Source organism: Tursiops truncatus, chromosome 2, assembly GCF_011762595.2.
Source record: "Tursiops truncatus isolate mTurTru1 chromosome 2, mTurTru1.mat.Y, whole genome shotgun sequence".
Classification (NCBI taxonomy): domain Eukaryota; kingdom Metazoa; phylum Chordata; class Mammalia; order Artiodactyla; family Delphinidae; genus Tursiops; species Tursiops truncatus.
This window is the reverse complement of record NC_047035.1, coordinates 126,322,211-126,336,637: the sequence shown is the minus strand read 5'-3', so window position 1 is coordinate 126,336,637 and position 14,427 is coordinate 126,322,211. Positions and strand designations below refer to the sequence as shown.

General features: G+C 36.6%; 1 protein-coding gene across 7 annotated transcripts in view; it reads right to left on the bottom strand.

The window, feature by feature from the left end:
* TTC23 (tetratricopeptide repeat domain 23) overlaps window positions 1-14,427 on the bottom strand; it is a 115,085-nt gene that overhangs the window by 87,611 nt on the left and 13,047 nt on the right. For 2 of the 7 annotated variants that reach the window (XM_073801347.1, XM_073801351.1), the window contains exon 1: window positions 9,539-9,675. The exons of 4 other annotated variants lie outside the window; for them this stretch is intronic. In XM_073801347.1, the coding sequence (XP_073657448.1) occupies window positions 9,539-9,590 (52 nt within the window). In that variant the 5' untranslated portion in view covers window positions 9,591-9,675. Of the gene's footprint in view, window positions 1-6,617; window positions 6,677-9,538; window positions 9,676-14,427 lie in introns of those variants that run through there. One more of the 7 variants, XM_073801349.1, reaches the window with a different exon arrangement.

The window sequence follows — 14,427 nt, the reverse complement described above, 5'->3', positions numbered from 1 at the left end:
TGAAGCAACTGACAAAAAATTAATCTCAAAAATTTACATGCAGCTCATGCAGCTCAATATAAAAAAATTAAGCAACCCAATCTAAAAATGGGCAGAAGACCTAAATAGATATTTCTCCAAAGAAGATATACAGATTGCCAACAAACACATGAAAGGATGCTCAACATCACTAATCATTAGAGAAATGAAAATCAAAAGTACAATGAGGTATCATCTCACACCAGTCAGAATGGCCATCATCAAAAATATCTACAAACAATAAATGCTGGAGAGGGTGTGGAGAAAAGGGAACCCTCTTGCACTGTTGGTGGGAATGTAAATTGATACAGTCACTATGGAGAACAGTATGGAAGTTCCTCAAAAAACTAAAAGTAGAACTACCATATGACCCAGCAATCCCACTACTGGGCATATACCCTCCGAAAACTATAATTCAAAGAGAGTCATGTACCACAATGTTCATTGCAGCTCTATTTACAATAGCCAGGACATGAAGCAACCTAAGTGTCCATCCACAGATGAATGGATAAAGAACATGTGGTACATATATACAATGGAATATTACTCAGCCATAAAAAGAAACAAAATTGAGTTATTTGTAGTGAGGTGGATGGACCTAGAGTCTGTCATACAGAGTGAGGTAAGTCAGAAAGAGAAAAACAAATACCGTATGCTAACACATATATATGGAATCTTAAAAAAATAAGTGGTTCTGAAGTACCTAGGGGGCAGGACAGGAATAAAGACACAGATGTAGAGAATGGATTTGAGGACATGGAGAGTGTGAAGGGTAATCTGGGACCAAGTGATAAAGTGGCATGGACATATATACACTACCAAATATAAAATAGATAGCTAGTGGGAAACAGCTGCATAGCACAGGGATATCAGCTCAATGTTTTGTGACCACCTAGAGGGGTGGGATAGGGAGTGTGAGAGGGAGACGCAAGAGGGAGGAGATATGGGGATATATTTATATGTATAGCTGATTCACTTTGTTATAAAGCAGAAACTAACACATCATTGTAAAGCAATTATACTCCAATAAAGATGTTAATGAAAAAATAAAATAAAAAGATAATCAACTATTTAAACCAAAAAAATGTACTGTGGGGCTTATAACATATATATGTATATATATGTGTATATGTATATATATATATATATATATATATATATATATATATGAAATGTATGACCAAAGTTGTATAAAGACTAAGAGGGGCGGATGGAACTGTGAAGTTCTTATACTGTATGTGTAATGGTATAATATTACTTGAAGGTAGACTGAGATAAGTTAAAAATGTATAGTATAAACCCTACAGCAAGTATTAAAATAAAAAGAGTTACAGGTAGCAAGCCAACAAAGGAGATAAAAATATAGTCATAAAAATAATCCAATAGAAAAAAGAGGGAAAAGGGAACAAAGAACAGCTGGGACAAATAGCCAATAAATAGCAAGGTGATAGACTTAAATCTAACTATAACAATAACAACATTAAATGTAAATGATCTAAACAACCCAGTTAAGAGAAAGACATTGACAGATTGGATAAAAATGCAAAACCCAACAATATGTTGCCTATAAGAAATTCAAAGACACTAAGATTAGAAGTAAAAGAATGGAAAATAATATTCTAAAATTAGTCAGAAACAAATTTGGAGTATCTACATTAATATCAAAGTAGATTTTACAGCAAAGAATATTACCATAAGGAAGGTCATTTCATTATGATAAAGGGTCAATTATTCAAGAGGACATAACCATCCCAAGTGTTAATATACCTAATAACAGTTTCAATATATAAGACCCCAAACTGATGAAACTGCAAGGAGAATGATCAAATCCTCAATTATAGTCAGAGATTTAAATACCTTGTTGTCAATAATTGGTACACCAAGTAGGCAGAAAATCAGTAAAGGATACTGAAGACTTGAACTACATCATCAACCAACTTGATTTGGCATTTACTATAACACTTTACCAAAAAGCACAGAATATCCATTCTTTTCAAGTGCATATGGACATTAACTAAGACAGATTCTATCCTGGGTCATGAAACAAGTTTCAGTAAATTTATAAGGATTCAAGTCATACAAAGTATATTCTATGACCACAAAGGGATTAAGTTATAAATCAGTAACAGAAAGATATCTGGAAAATGTCCAAATATTTAGAAACTAAATAACATTTTTCTAAAAAAATAAAAAGCCCCATGGGTCAAAGAAGACATCAAAAAGGATATTTGAAAGTAGTTTAAACTGAATGAATATAAAAAGACAACATACAAGAATTTGACAATGCTGCTAAAGCAGTCATTATGGGGAACTTTATAGCATTAAATGCCTGTATTAGAAAAGTAAAGTAAAAAAATCTCAAAATCATGGTCTTAACCTTTACCTTCAATGACTAGAAAAGGAAGATCAAATTAAACTCAAAGTAGGCATAAGAAAAGAATTAATAAAATAAATAATAAAGCTAAATTCACAAATTACAGTAGAAAAATAGAGAAAAACCAATGAAACCAAAACCTGCTTTTCTGAGACCAATAATGCTGATAAATCTCTAACCTGACTAATCAGAAAAAAAGGAAAGAAGACACAAATCACCAGTATCAGGAATGAGAGAGATACCATCACTGCAGATTCTACAAATGTTAAAAGATTAATATGGGAATGTTATGAACATGTATGCCAATAAATTTGACAACTTAGATGAATGGAAAAATTCCTTTAAAGACACAAAATACTAAAGCTCACTGAAGAAAAATATATATACCTGACTAGCCCTATGTCTATTAAAGAAACTGAATTTGTATTTTAAAAACCTTATAAAAAACAAAACAAAAGAAACAAATAAAAACCTCTAGGCCTAAATGGCTTCAATAGTAAATTCTACCAGATATTTAAGGAAGATATAATACCAATTCCATACAACCTCTTTCAGAAAATTGAAAATGAGAATATTTCCTTACTCATTCTATGAGACCCTCATATCAAAACAAGACAAATACATTACAAGAAAAGAAAATTTCAGATCAATATGCCTCAGGAACATAGATGCAAAAATTTAAAGTAAAATTTTAGCAAATTAAACCCAGTAATAGATAAAAAGGAAAATACATCATGACCAAGTAGAATTTATCTCAGAAATGTAAGATTGGTTTAACATTCAAAAAGCAGTCAATGTAATTCATAACATTAATAAACTAAAAAAGAAAAACTGTACGATCATCTTGATAAGCACACAAAAAGAACATGACAAAATCTAATATCCATTTCTGATTTTAAAAAATCCTTACAAAGTAGTAATAGAATTGTACTTTCTCAACCTGATAAAGGGCACCTGTGAAAAACCTACAGCTAAATTAGTGAAAAATTGAAGGCTCTTCCCCTAAGGTCTGAAACAAGACAAGGAGGTTCACTCTCAACACTTCTATTTAACATTGTACTGGAGGTTCTAGCCAGTGCAATCAATCAAGAAAAAGAAATAAAAGGTAACCAAATCAGAAAGGAAAAAGTAAAATTGTCTTAAGTCACAGACAGTATACCTCTATTATCATCTGTGTAGAAAATCTGATGGAATATGAAGAAAATCTCCTAGAATAAGTGAGTTGAACAAGGTTATAGAATATAAGAGCACTATACAAAAATTATATTCCTATACATTACCAATGGACCTTCAAATTGAAATTAAAATACAATACTACATGCAATAGCATCAAAATATGAAATAAGGAATAAAGCTGCATTATTTATTTAAAGATGAATATGACTTGCACAACTAAAACTTCAAAACATAGCTGAGAGAAATTAAAGAAGACTTAAACATTTACCATGTCCATGGGTTGGAACACTCAATATTATTAAGATGTCAATTCTCTACAAGTTGATCTATAGATTGAAAGCCTTCCCAATCCAAGTCCTTGCATTTCTTTTTTAAAATAGAAATCAACAAACTGTTTCTAAAGTTCATATGAAAATTCAAAGGACCTAGAACTCCCAAAACAACTTTGTAAAAGAACAAAGTCAGAGGACAAACACAACTTTTTATCAAGATTTATTATAAAGCTACAGTAACCAAGGCAGTTTGGTATTGCTGTCAAGATAGACAAATAGATGAATGGAACAGAATGGAGAGTCCAAAAATGGATGCCTGCATACATAAACAATTGATTGTTGACAAAGTTGCGAAGGCAATTCATAGTCTGTTCAACAAATGGTGCTATAACAACTGGATGTTCACGTGTAAAATCAAAACAAAACAAAATAAAAATCTTTGATCCATACCTCGCAGCATGTACAAGAATTAACTCAAAATGAAACATAGACCTCTATAAGAAAATCTTTGTGACCTTGGACTAGGCAAAGATTACATATATATGACATAAAAAAATTCATAAAAAGAATAAAATGACAAATTGGACTTCAAAAATTAAAAATGTCTGCTCTTCATAGAAACTGTGAAGAGGATAAAAAGACAAGTCATGGGCTGGGAGAAAATATTTACAAAATATGTATCTAATAAAGGACTTGTATCTTAAATATATAAAGAATTCTCAAAATTCAATAATAAGAAAACAAACAGCTCACTATAAAATAGGCAAAACATTTTAACACATATTTCATCAAAGAAGATATATCAGTAACAAATAGGCACATGAAAAGATGCTCAACATCACTTGTCATTAGGGAAATGCAGTGAGATACTACTCATAACAATTAAAATAACTAAAATTTAAAAGTCTGTATTAAGTGCTGGTGTGGAGGTGGAACAACTAGAACTCTCATACGTGTTGGTAGGAATGTAAAATGGTACAACCACTATGGTAAACAGCTTGGTAGTTTCTTAGTAAGTTATGATCTGTCCATTTCACTCCTAGGAATTTACACAAAAGAAATGAAAGCATATATCCATACAAAGACTTATGTACAAATGTTCATAGGAATTTTCTTTCTAATAGCCCAAAACTAGAAACAACCCAAATGTCCATCAATAGTTAAATGGATAAACAAACTGGTATAGCTATATAATGAAATATTACTCAGCAATATAAAGGAACAGATATGCTACAACATGAATGAATCTCAAAATAGTTATGCTGGGCTTCCCTGGTGGCGCAGTGGTTGAGAGTCCGCCTGCCGATGCAGGGAACGCGGGTTCGTGCCCCGGTCTGGGAAGATCCCACATGCAGCGGAGCAGCTGGGCCCGTGAGCCATGGCCACTGAGCCTGCGCGTCTGGAGCCTGTGCTCCGCGATGGGAGAGGCCACAACAGTGAGAGGCCCGCGTACCGCAAAAAAAAAAAAAAAAAAAAAAGTCATGCTAAGTCCAAGAAGCCAGACCAAAGAGAGTACATACCGTATGAGTCTATTTATATAAAATTCTAGGAAATGAACATCCGTGTTTAGTGACTAGGTCAGTGGTTGTCTCAACCTGAAAGGCGTGAGATGGTGGAGTGGTGGGGCAAGGAGGAGATGTGGGGAGGAGTGGGATGGAGAGATTACAAAGAGGCATGAGGATATTTTGGGGGGTGATGGATATGTTCATTTTCTTGATTGTGGTGGTAGTTTCATGTGTGTATATACATTCATGTGTGTTTTTCAGATTGTGCACTTTTATGTCAATTAATAAAGCTGTTTTAAAAAACCATATATATGTATCAGCCTTTCAGAGATCCCTCCCCATTAACACTACTCCCCATGTGGATACTTCAAACTCCAATTCTATAATTTACTATGGATAACTTATTTAAAATTTCACCTTATTGTCATTCATTTATTTATTCATTCAACAAATATTTATTGGATTCCTATTATAAGCAATGCTAGAAGAGTGGGTAGTGGTAAGAACCCAGAAATGTGAACATTTTCTGTTGCTGCAACTCAGCTAGTTTGATTGAAAAGATTTCAGAGAACAAGGGCAGAGAAGAGAAAGCATCCCAAGTAGAGTGAATAATTAGCAAAGGCTCAGGGGTGTTAAGTGAAATGGGTATATGACTGCTGGTGGTTCAGTTTGGCTGGTATGTTTGGGGGCTAGGGGCCATGGATGTAGAATAGCATTTTCCAAACCAATTTCTGTAGTTCACTAGAGTCACAAGACATTAATGCACAATCTATGAGGGAAGGTTACTGCCAAAGATGACCAAATAAGCTGGGAAACACAAATATTGGTTCCACAAAAGAAGGGTTCTAGGATCAAATAAATAGATAAACATGAACAGGTTTCTTCACATTTTCTCAAAGGCTTTAATGTGGTGTAATTCCTTGTGAATATACTGCAGAGGGGTATAGTATGTAGCACTTTCCCTAACTTTTTTGACCATGAAATCTTCTTTTTCTAGAGAATCTATTAAATCTTATGCAAGCATATTTTGAGCATTGTTTGGGAGACCCTTGAGGTAGAGGAAAAATAGAAGGGTGAAGCGATGTTTAGAAGACATTGATCTCAGGCTAATAGTTTGACTATTTGGCAGGTAGTGGTGAGCCCCTGAAGGTTTTCATCAGGAAAGAGAAATGAAAATGCTCCTATGAGACTAATCTGTAATTAGTAGACAAATATATTATAATGGAAACCACTGGAGGGAAAGTGATTTTCAAACTTCAGATATTCTAGTACCTTAACATATCTGTATTCTGCCTGCAATATTGTTCACTTTTTCTTTGAATCTGCACAGTTTTTAAAACCTTAAATACTTGCTTCAGCTTCATCCTAATAAACAATAAGTGACATTATGAGTTTGATGTTATATTTTCTCCTAATACACTTTAAAATAAAAACATACATATTAATATTTAAAGTGTTTGTGCTCCACCTAACATCACATTAAGCATCACGAAATGTAAGCATACACACTTCAGGAATTTCTAAATTTGAGCAATGTTTCACGACCATTTTTAACCATGATCCATCACTCAAGAAGATTTCATCAAGTTTTACTTTCTATAGTTTATATTCTGACAAAGTAGGCATTTTCCCTAAAAATAAAATGAGAATATTCTATATGGTTCTTAAAACTTCCCCCAAGAAATTCTGATACTTCTTCAGTAAATGAATATGGTCCTGAAGCCATCTTCTTACCACAAGTTGAAAAAAATCACTGGGTGAGTATGTTACTGCAATTGTAGAGAATGAATTCAGGTGCATAGTAGCAGGGGGAAGGAAAGTGCAGGGAAGGGAGGGATGAGGGGGATTACGGAAAGGAATAATTATTGTAATTTGAGAGCTATTTGGATGTAAAAATTAAAGAAGGGGGACAATCAAGATGGACTCTTGATATTTTCAATCTGAGACTCTGGAATAGGGCTTGGCACATTTTGGCAATGGGACAAATCCTGCCCAGTCTGTTTTTATAACTAAAACTTTATTGGAACACAGCCCTGTTCATTCACTTACATGCTGTCTATGGCTGCTTTCACAATACAACAGCAGAGGTGAAGAGTTGTAACAAAAACCCTATGGCCCTCATGGCCTAAAATATTTACTATCTGTCTCTTCACAGAAAATGTTTACCAACCCTTAAAAATGGTGATGTCATGAACAGAAGTAGCGAGATAGAGAGCAATTGTCCTATTGATTAGACAATCAATTTGGTCTCAGCCAGATTGAATTTGAGGTTATGGAAGAAAGTTTATATATAATGTCTAATTTAGTAGTTAGAAACAGATCACTAGTTCTGAATGACACCTTTAAAGTTAATAATTTTTCCTTTTCTTTAAAAAAATTATAAATTATTCCATGCCTATTTCCAAATAAGATTTGAGATGGCTACAGGCAAGTGTTGAAGTGTGCCCTCTCCTTAATAATCCAAAATAGAGCTTTACATTTTCACCAGGAAGGAAGTAGGAGCTTTTCTTTTCTTCATAAAGCAATATAGAATGAAAATATCAAACATAGCAGGAAGGAACAAGCCTAAGGTCAAACTATGAGAAAGATACAGAGCCTGAACTATAATCCGGGCAAACCCCTCATTCCTGGGTAGCCCTTCAAAATGTGAAAAGCGAATCTTTCAGGTTCAACATCTAAGCTTTGCCTAAGCCGCACGGTACAGCAGCTCCAATTCTAACATGACTTTTGGATGACTTTTTTTTTTATAATAAGCTCTTGCCCTATTGGCAAGATGAGACAAACAATGCAGTAGGTGCTGTGGTCTAGAGAAACAGCAGTAGCTTGGGATGGGGAATCTGAGATTCCAGAACCTGTGCTGTCCCAACTACTCATGTAATGTGGGAAATACCCAGAACAGATATTTACATAACACTTTATACTTTCACATATTTTATCTCATGTGGCCCTTACCATAGCCATGTGAGGTACAGAGGCAGGTATGATTATCCCTATTTTATAAATGAGGACAATGAAGCTGAGAGATGTTCAATTACTTGCCCTATGTTGCATGGCCAGAATCAGGACCCTGGTCTTCTAATAATTTGGTGGTTTCCCATCACATCATTCACCCTTTCACTGACCACAATCTATAGTAGTAGGAATCGAATGCTTTTGCTTTGTAAACCTAAGAATGCAATTTTAAAGTAATCACATTTTAACAATCAGAAAATGCAATATCTTTACCAGATTTTACCACACTTTCTTATCTTCTGTTTAGGGGAAGCAGAGGTGAAATTTTAAAAGCTACATAAGTAATATGTCCTGCAGTATCTGCTATTCTGGGCCTCTGAACTTAGTGTTAAACTTTGAAATTGATTTTTCTTTTTCTTTTTCATTTTCTTTGCTCAACTTTTGGTTTGTTTCATGGTCTCTCTTAATAGTGAATCCTTAAAACAGAGGTTATAATCTGAGCACTCACATGTTGGATCTAATCCCTTTACTTCCCTTTTTTTTCCTTTTGGCCAGTTAAAAAGTTGAGCCATTATTTAAAAATTAGAAGTTTCACATAAAGATCTAGATTTCTAGATTTCTGGCTTCCTTTGAAGACACCTAACACTTGTCAACACTGGGCCTATGTCACCACAGGCAACAATTAGGTGGGGGAGGAGGTGAGAGGCAGCTGCCCCTGGAGGTAGGATGCACTCTCTAGTTTGCCAGTTGCCACTGCTATTTATTCCTGGACACAGAAGCAACAAAGTAGTTGCCATTTGTCATCCCTCCTGTGTTGTTGTTTTTCTCATTGTAGAAGAATAGGTCTCTGTATCCATACCTCTCTTTCAAAGTGCAAGGCTGACATAAAAGGATGTGATTTTCCTGGCCCATGCCACTAGCCACTCATTTCCTGAACTGAATTTAATCTAAAACATCTGATTATGATACACTAGTATTTTATAACACTAAGACAGAAACAACACTGCCATTAAACTATGACTTACCATCGGTTGTAACATGAATTCCAGTTTCAGAGATGTTTAGATGCCAAAAGAAATGTGCATCTCTGAATCAATGAAATGAGGAATGTTATCAATACCTGCCTGGCTTCTGGAAGCATTTGAATCAGTGACCTTTCTTTAAATATGTGTCTGTTTCAATGTGTGTGGCACCATATAGTAACACCTTTAGCACAAAGACACACTTTTCAGTTCACTTACTTTGAGCTACCCGCTTATCATCAGTCACTTTTCTTTTCTTTGTAATAGCCATAGCTGGGATTTAAATTTTCAGTAGAAATCAGCCCAGGCCCACACATTACCCTCTTGGGCTGGGCTTCCCAGGCCTCTCAATCCACTGGCCCACAACTGCCAGTCAGACATACCCAATCAATTGATACTATTTCTTCTGCCAGACCTGCCCAGTAGAATGCTGAAGCACATGATCAGCACCAGATCAAAGTGGGAGGAAGTAGAGGTCTGAAGCAGGGTCTCAGTCTTCCATTTCCAAGAGGTGATATTCAAAAATTTAATAACTGGTATAGCAGGAGGACCAACTAATCCATATAGATGGCAACTATGCTGGAGCTGGGTTCTGAATGTCCCCTGCTGTTCCAGGTGTTAACCTTTGGGTGCTGACTTGTGGGGAGCTGTGGGGAGGCTTGAGGAGGTTACTGGCTCCTAGGAAATAACAACCATTATGACTGTATGAGAGTGTACTAGTTAAACACCAACTTTACCAATATGTAAGCTGAGGCATCAAAAAGCTGTGAAATTGAAAAACACCCTATAAAGATACAAAATACCAAAACTGAATGAAAAGGAAATAAAAAATCAGAATAGAATTATAACAAATAAATTAGTAACTGAAAATATTCATACAAAGTTAAACCCAGGCCCAGATAGCTTCATTTGTGAATTCTACTAAACCTTTCAAGAAAAGAATAATGTGTACCTTTTGCAAACTCTATCAGAAAAAAGAGGAGGAACCCTTTCCAACTTATTCTACTAAGCCAGTATTATCCTGATACTGAAGCCCATGTTATCCTGATACCAAAGCCAGACAAAGATAACCCATGAAAACAACAAACCAATACCCTTGATAAATATGGGCACAAAATAATCCTCAACAAAATATTAGCAAATGAAATCTAGTGACATATAAAAAGGATTATACCCTATGACTGAGGGAGATTCATCCCGGGAATGCAAATTTTTTTTAACATCTGAAATCATTCATGTACTACACCATATTAATAGAATAGTGGACAAAAACTGCATGATCATCTTGATAGCTGCAAAAAAATTATTTGGAAAAATCCAACACCCACTTATGATAAAAACTTCTTCAACCTGATAAAAGTCTTAATTTTAAAAATTTAAGGCTAACCTCACACTTAACACTGAATGTTTGCATGCTTTCTTCCTAAGGTTGGAAACAAGGCAAAGATGTTTACTCTCACCACTTGTATTCAAGGTTTTAACAGATGTTCTAGCCAGTGCAATAAGGCAAGGAAAAGAAATAAAAGGTATGCAGATCAGAAAGGAAGAAATAAAACTTTATTATTAGATGACATGATCTTCTGTGTAGAAAATCCTAAGGGATCCACACAGAAAAAAAATAAAATACAAAACAAAAACAACAGTAAAACCCTATTAGAACTACCAATTTCAGCAAGTTTGTAGGATACAAAAGAAACAAAAATTGTATTTCTGTCAATCTGAAAATGAAATTAAGAAAAATTTTCATTCACAATAGCATCAAAAAGAATAAAATACTTAGGATAAATTTAACAAAAAAGTACAAGACTTTCACTCTGGAAAACATTACTGAAAGAAGTCAAAGAAGATCTAAATAAATGGAGAGACATTCCATGTTCATGGACTAGAAGCCTTAATAATATTAAAACAGCAATACTCCCTAAATATTGATTTATAGATTTAATGTAATCTCTATCAAAATTCCAGCTGCCTTTTCCCCACCAGAATTTGACCTTAAATTCATATGGTAATGTAAGAGACCTAGAATAGCTAAAATGATATTGAAAAAGAAGAACAAACTTGGAGGAATCACACTTCCCATTTTAAAAAACTACAAAGCTACAACAGTCAAAAGAGTGTGGTGCTGACATAAGAACTGACATAGAGTTCAATGGGATAGAATTGAGAATCCAGTAATAAACACTTACATTTACTGTCAATTATTTTTTGACTAGCATGCCAAGATAAATCAATTAGGAAAAAATAGTCCTTTTAATAAATGGTGTTGAAACAATTGGATAGGCAGATGCAAAAGAATGAAGTTAGAGCCTTACATCACACCATATACAAAAATTGACTCCAACTGGATCACAGACATAAAAGTAAGAGCTAAAACAATAAAACTTTCAGAAAACATAAAACTATGCATGAACTTGGGTTAGGCAAATATTCTTAGATACAACACCAAAGGCACAAGGGATAAAAGGAAAAAAATAGATAAATAGGACTCTATCAAATTAAAAACTATCGTTGCTCTAAAAGAAAACCCACAAAATGGGACAAAATATTTGCAAATATATCATATACCTGATAAAGGACTTTTATCTAGAATACACTTACAACTCAATAATAAGACAACACATAACCCAATTAAAAAATAGGCAAAAGATATTTTACAAAGATGATACATGAATGGCCAATAAGCACATGAAAAGGTACCATTATAAGTCATTAGGAAAATACAAATCAAAACTATAATGAGAACCACTTTACAACAACCAGAGTGACTATAAACAAAAAGACAGACATTTAGAGGTGTTGGTGAAGATCTGGAGAAGTTGGAACCCTCATTCAACACTGGCGGAATGTAAAATTATGCATTCACTTTAGAAAGCAGTTGCATAATTCTTCAAAAAGTTAAACACAGAGTTACTATATGACTCAGCAATTCCACTCCTAGGTATATACCCAAGAGAACTAAAAAGCACATTCACACAAAACCTTGTGAATATCTTCATAGCACTATTATTTACAATAGCTAAAAACTGAAAGCAATCCAAATGCTCATTAACTGGTGAGTGGATAAAACAAATGTGGTAGTATCCATATAATGGAATATTATTTTGCAATAAAAAGGAATGAGGAGGGAACTGATCAAGATGGTGGAGTAGGAGGACACAGAACTCACCTCCCCCCACAAATACATCAAAAATACATCTAAATGTGGACAACTCTCACTGAAAACTAACTGCAGACTGGCAAAAAGACTCCTGTACAACCATGGCTGTAAGAAAGATCCACACGGAATCAGGCAAGAAGAGAAGAGATGAGATCAGGTCAGTACCTGTGCCCCTGGGAGGAGGTTCAGAGGAAAAGGGAGATTACACAAGTAGAGATCCTCCCTGGGGAGTGAGTGGTTTGAGCAACATATTGGGTGCCCCGGCCTTGGGGTCTGACACAGGGAAGACAAGTCCCCATGACTGGTTGGAATGCCAGTGGGACTAACGGGAAGGCTGTGGGAAGCCTGAATTCCACTCACAAGTATCATGTGCCCACTTGATTGCTCCCAAGGCAGGGCAGAGGGAGCAGACTGAGGGCTGTGCAAGTGACTGGTTGGTTTCCCATGATTACTATGGTGTGTGCCACAGCCTGAGCCGAGTGAATATTGAAGTCCTGCTTGGGAGCTTAGCTGTGAGACACAGACTTGGCTCAGACCTGAAGCAGCATCTAGAGGGCAGGGGCAGCCACTGCTGGTGCTAAACATAGCTCATCAGAAAAGCCGTGTCTCTGACTGTGGCTGGACCACCACAGTTCACACTCCGACACATGCTGAGACCCCACGCAGGCCCTGCCTGCTCTGTGGTGCATCTATCTCCATACTAGGGCAGGGATGGCTGAGGTTATGGGGAGAGCCCAGCTGTGAGAGACAAAGGAGTCTTGGGCCTGAGGTGGCATCTGAACAGGGCAGGGGCAGCCATCCTAGCTGCTTACACAGGCAACACATCAAAAGTAGTCCAGATCTCTGACCCCAGCTGGACTCACAGCCTGCGCCCTGACACATGTCGAGTGACCACACCAGCCCCTCTTGCTCAAGTACAGCTCCCCTCTGGGGCAGTGGTGCCAGTGCTGGGAGGGAGGAGAGCACACCCTTGAAGAGAACTGAGGCAGCTTGGGCCCGAGCCTCAGGGTTTCTGCTTCAGGAATTGACACCCACCCCCAACCCCAATATGGTGGTAAAAGCCACTGAGCAGAGGGGAAGCCTTGGCTCACACCTGGCTCTGGCTCTAGCCCCTCCATCTCCAGCCTCACCTTTTACCAAGGTGATAGCTGCCAGTTCACCTTGAGGAAAGACATGACTTGTGTTCACGCCAAATCCCGCTCTCCCACCAAGGCTACTGGGGACATGCAGACTGTATAGGGATGCTTCCACATAAGGACACCCCTTCAAGACTGCAATAGGTTACTATTTCACCTAATTTCATAGAAACAGAGAAAGTTAAGCAAAATGAGAGGACACAGGAATTTGTCATAATTGAAAGAGCAAGAGAAAACTCTTGAAAAAACAACTAAAGAAACAGATATGGGGGACTTATCTGGTGTGCAGTGGTTAACAATCTGCCTGCAAATGCAGGGGATGTGGGTTCGATCTCTGGTCCAGGAAGATTCCACATGCTGTGGAGCAACTAAGCCTGTGCACCACAACTACTGAGCCTGGAGCCCGCGAGCCACAACTACTGAGCCTGTGCATCACAACTACTGAAGCCTGCGTACCCTATAGCCTGCGCACTGCAACTACTGAGTCCATGTGCTGCAACTACTGAAGCCCGCGTGCCCTAGGGCCCACAGGCTGCAACTACTGAGCCTGCATGCTGCAACTATTGAAGCCTGCATGCCTAGAGCCTGTGCTCTGCAACAAGAGAAGCCACATCAATGATAAGCCTGTGCACTGCAACTAAGAGTAGCCCCCACTCACCACAACTAGAGAAAGCCTGCATGCAGCAATGAAGACCCAACACAGTCAAAAAATAAAAAAGAAAGAAATAGATACAAACAATTCACCAGATAAAGAATTCAAAGCATTGGTAATAAGAATGCTAACTGAATAAAGAATAGATGAACACAGTAAGAAT